The sequence below is a fragment of the Chenopodium album genome, chromosome 24 (genome assembly GCF_948465745.1).
Source record: "Chenopodium album chromosome 24, dcCheAlbu1.1, whole genome shotgun sequence".
Lineage (NCBI taxonomy): Eukaryota > Viridiplantae > Streptophyta > Magnoliopsida > Caryophyllales > Amaranthaceae > Chenopodium > Chenopodium album.
In genome coordinates, this window is record NC_137857.1 from 3,737,383 (window position 1) to 3,742,761 (window position 5,379).

Below are 5,379 nucleotides of genomic sequence, written 5' to 3' on the forward strand. Positions count from 1 at the left end.
ATGAATTTTCGTATTTTTATCATCTTTTCTTTCCTAGTATCTTTCTCTTGTGCTACTATTGTTTCCGACTACTGTGTTGGAGACTTGAGCCAACCTAATGGTCCAGCAGGATACCCTTGTAAGAACCCTGCTAAAGTCACAGTTGATGATTTTGTTTATTCCGGTTTGAGAGTGGCTGCTAATAGCGCAAACCCTTTCAAACTTGGTGTAAATAATGCTTCTGTAATGCAGTTTCCAGGTTTGAATGGTATGGGTATATCCATGTCACGAGCAGACTTGGGTGTAGGTGGTGTTGTACCATTGCACTCACATCGTGTGGCCGAGCTTAAAATCATAATGGAAGGAACGGTAATTGCAGGGTTTATTGACTCGAAAAACACTGCATACTATAAAACTTTAAGCAAGGGAGACATAATGATCTTCCCACCATCACTACTACACTTCCAAATTAATGTTGGATCAACACCAGCTCTTGCTTATGGATGTTTGGCTAGTGAAAATCCCGGTATCCATACAGTGGATCTCGCTTTGTTTCAAAGCAGCCTACCTTCGAAACTGATTGAGAAGGTTACTTTGTTGGATAAGGCACAAGTTAAGAAGTTAAAGAAATTGTTTGGTGGCTCTAATTGATCTAATTTGTGCCATTAGTTTGTGTTTGGAAACAAAAAAAAAATGTAATTTATGTTCAATAACGGTCACTGACGGAGTTTATTCTTGATGTTTCATTAATAGCTTCCTTTGTTTTGACGAAACACATATAGATACTAAATAAATAATATGTGTATTGTTGTTTTCTCTTTTACTCGTTTGTATTAAATTATTAATGAATTATAAAGGTTTTTCATATCATCTTAAGCCGCGGCAGATGATGAACACTTAACTTAATCGATTGGAAGTACCAAATATTTGGAATGCTAAGAATTCGTGCCCTTGCGAGAAATTGCGAGAAATTGTGCCCTATTTTTCTGAAGAACAACTTTGATCATAATCAAATATATATAGTAGTCAAGAATAAATTTAATTTGGTAAATTCTATGAGAGTGGCATTTATTGAATAACATCAAATCACTCGTTGCAAATATAAGGATCTCATGTATCCAATCTTAGCTTTGTACATAGTAAGTGAGTCCAAGATTCATTGTTTTCAAGTTATTAAAATTATTGGTAGCTCTTGACCTAAGCTCTTTGTTTTAAGGCCACATCGAAAAACAACAATGTACCGTATCATAACCTTGCAACGTTTTGTATGTACAAACTAAAACATGTTTACATAAAATTCATTGGAATATTAGTTTTTTCATCAATTCAAGTAAACTTACAATTATGAATATTAAGATTTTTATTTGCACTGGTCACACAATCATTGATCGGTAATCACCAAACAATAAATAAAGATAATGGCCTGGTACGTCGTACGTACATGGAGTAAAAAAAGATGGTCATGAGATGGTACCTTCACTACCTTGCCAAAAGTTATGGACACAAGCTGAAGCTGGATCGATGAGATAAAATACATGTGATTTTTTTATTATTATTATTTTGGGATTTTGGGATGGTGAGAAATACAAGTAGAAATAGTGGTATACTCGTACACGATTTTGGTTAAACTGGTATGAGTATTGAGTAGATTAAATTACTTCCATGCATCTTGAATATGGGTACGTGCATCTAAAGGTTAGTAGTACTGCCTCCATTTCTTATCATTTGCAACAACAAAAATATTATTTGTAAGACATTAGATATTCTTTTATTGCTAATACTTTGTATATATATAAAAGAAATAAAAAAAAAATTGAAAAAACTCTTTTAAGTACTGTACTATCATATTTGGATCAGTATATTTTTCTTTGGATGGAGTGTCAAGCATACTATGAACAAACTGGGCTAAATTGTCAATCAACTCTACCATGTAATGATGTAGATTACCCAACATCTGTTTTTTTTTTTTTTTTTGGTAATTAAGGAGAAAGACCTTGACCGTACTTCAATCCTCACGGTATTTTTATTCCGGTATTTACGGGTCAGACACATTGAGAGTGAGCGGGAAGGGTAAAGGATCCCCGCCTTGATCAATGTGTCTCTAGTGGAGATTTAACCTCCAACCTCAAGGTTGGAAGGTGACAATCTTACCAGTAGGCCAAGTTTAGCTTGGTATAAGAAAAATATGAAGATTATGTCCAATTTTTGTAGTAAGGACAACAATATATTTCTGAGTATTATGTAAATTACATTATCTCACCTTGGAGTTAGATTCGCAAAATAAAAAAGAAACATTTTAAATTATGTAAATATTTTTTATTATGGTGTGGCTAGCCGCAAGCCACATACAAAATGTGTTGATTATGCCAAACTAATTATAAATATATTATTATAAACGAAATTAAAAAGGAAAGTTCATAATTACATTACACTGAGTCCTATGGATTCGTTAGTGTCCAAATGTTGGTTGGTCGCTAAGGACACATAAGTGACATGAAGTCATGCACTAGTTAGCTAAAGACACATTATTTCGATGATATTGTTATGTAATTGGTGGCCAGTTTTTAAATTTAATTATACTCATGTCAATTAGTGTATTTAGCTATTATTAGCTCAATTCAATTTCATGTTTAATTTTAGATATTTAAATTTTGAATTCTCCACGGTCTACTCCGATGCATGACATTTAATTAGAATGCTATCAAATTCTAGCATAAATTTTCACTACTAGCTTAGCTTCACTCAATGACTAAATCACTCTTCAAATCAAGGTAATTGCAACAATTTAAATTTCCCAAAACATATCTAAATCTCACCCACGAATATTTAATCCAAGCTATGAAATAACCCTAATTTAAAAAAATATATAATAATAATAAACAAGAAAATCATTAATAAAGTTTACACGTATAAACCTTACTCCAAGTACAAATCAGGCCAAGGCTACCGTGTGAGATAGACAAGAAGATAAAATTTTGCGAACGTGAACTTATTACTTGTATTAACTGAGCTAATCATTATTCGACCCACATATTAAACTAATCAAAAATCTATTTTAAATCAAAATCAGAGGCTTCAGAGCTACTATGTGTAAAGATAATCACATAAAATGATAAAATGAATGCTCCAGCTATGACCCAAACGCGTGAATAATACGTAAACAAATGAACATGCTAATTTCTTTTCACATACACAAGGTAATCAATCTGATTGTTTATTTCCACTCATTGAATTGGTCTAATAATTTCTCTCTCGTCTTTATTTATTGTTTCTATCATCAACTAGCTTATACTCCCGTGCAAATGTGAGATGCACAGTTTAAATAAATTTATTGTGAGACTTGTTTACAATAAGTTTATGCATTAACTTTTTATGTGTATTTTTAGGAGAAGTATTATCAAATGCAAAAATGCCAAATAAATTTACTCAGTTGAAACAAAAAAAAAAAAAAAAAAACAATAGACACACTTATCCAGAGTAAAAACAGTCAAAGAATTAAAAATAATTTTTTTATACTAGTATAAAAAAACAACTTTGAACCTATAAAAAAAATTATGATTTAGGCGAGAAATCTTTTTATGATTCAGTGACATGTGTATTTAGGACTTTAGCAGCATTTTATTTTAAGTTGCGTTATACAGGTGGCTTATAGATACTCCATCAGATATGTCCATATAGAAGATGTACGAACTAATTGCAAATTCCATAAATTTTAATTATAGATGATTTATAATAGTAGTGAACCAAAAAATTCAAACCTATACACGGATTGCACATAAAGGTGCAACAAAACATAAAATAATATTTTAAATAGAAAAATTATTGGGTTAGACTCGAGTGAATATTACACATGTGGTTAATGGAGCTCATTGAAGTCGTGCACGCAAACCATTTCTAAAACCACATATTATCCATACTTGACATCAACTACTCCGTAGTATTGAAAAAAAAAATCAGTTATCTGATTAATTGGGTAGTCATTTTAATGATTACCACATCGAATTGAAAAAGTCAACTCCTTTAGATAGCACACGTATGTAGGAAAGTCAGCAAATTAGTAAATTATAACCTACCCATATATCTTATCTTATATGCATGGAGTATTAGAGTGTATATATAAATAGGCTTACAAACCCCTCCAAATCAATCAATACTATATACTAAAGTAATCACCAGGAATATTCTAGAATTACACGTGTCACGTTTATATTAAAAAATTTCCCTCCAAAAACTTTTTATTTTTTTTAATTTAATTATTTTCCAAAATTACACGTGTCACGTTTACATTAAAAAATTTCCCTTCAAAAACTTTTTATTTTTTTTAATTTAATTATTTTCCTTAGAAAATAAAAAGATAATTGATGAAAAAAAAATAAAAATAAACAACCTTTTTCAAAAAAAAAAGAAAAGAATATATAGCCTAAATAATAGAACAATAACAACAAATTTAAGTAAATAATATATTAAAAATATATACAATCTATAAACAAATACAAACTTATTATAATTTACAAATATAATCTTTTTCTTGTGAATATCCGAGCGTTGCTCGGGCAAAGAACTAGTTAATATGTCTAAATAAACGAAAAATAATAAAAACACCCTTGTTAGCATTTTCCACAAACATACATACAACCTAAGTCACTTCCAAAGATGAATTTGCTTGTTTTGTTTGTTCTTCCTCTCCTGGTATCTCTCTCTTATGCTAATATTATTCAATCCGACTATTGTGTTGGAGACTTGAGCCTACCAAGTAGTCCAGCAGGATATTCTTGTAAAAATCCTGCAAAAGTCACAGCTGATGATTTTGTTTATTCAGGTTTGAGAGTGGCTGGTAACAGCGCAAACCCTTTCAAATTTGGTGCAAGTACGGCATTTGCCCCTCAATTCCCAGGTTTGAATGGTATGGGTCTTTCCATCACACGAGCGGACTTGGAGGTAGGCGGGGTTGTACCAATCCACACACATCGAGTGTCTGAGCTAATCATCGTTATAGAAGGAACAATAATTGCAGGGTTTATCGACACAAATAGCACTGCATACTATAAAACATTAAGCAAAGGAGACGTAATGATCTTCCCACCAACACTACTACACTTCCAAGTTAATGTGGGATCAACGCCGGTTCTTGCGTACGCAAGTTTCGCAAGCGAAAATCCTGGTATTCAAATAGTTGACACTGCGTTGTTTCGAAGCAGTCTACCCTCGGAATTGATTGAGAAGGTTACCTTGCTAGATGATGCACAAATTAAGAAGCTCAAGAAGATGTTTGGTGGCACTAATTGATATATTATTCTAAGGGACCCATTCTCTTAATTGAGTTTCAATTGTACTTTTTTTAAAAAAATTTATTATAGAAAAAAAAAAGATTGATCAAAGTTATACTTAGCTTCAGGTCAT

The 5,379-nt window shown here is 31.7% G+C and overlaps 2 protein-coding genes across 2 annotated transcripts; both read left to right on the forward strand.

Moving 5' to 3' along the window:
- LOC145612649 (auxin-binding protein ABP19a-like) lies at window positions 1-630 on the forward strand. Its single transcript, XM_081667976.1, has one exon. The coding sequence runs from the start codon at window positions 1-3 to the stop codon at window positions 628-630; it is 630 nt and encodes a 209-aa protein (XP_081524102.1).
- Window positions 631-4,569: 3,939 nt separating this feature from the next.
- On the forward strand, window positions 4,570-5,379 carry LOC145612312 (auxin-binding protein ABP19a-like). Its single transcript, XM_081667681.1, has one exon. The coding sequence runs from the start codon at window positions 4,633-4,635 to the stop codon at window positions 5,263-5,265; it is 633 nt and encodes a 210-aa protein (XP_081523807.1). The 5' UTR covers window positions 4,570-4,632; the 3' UTR covers window positions 5,266-5,379.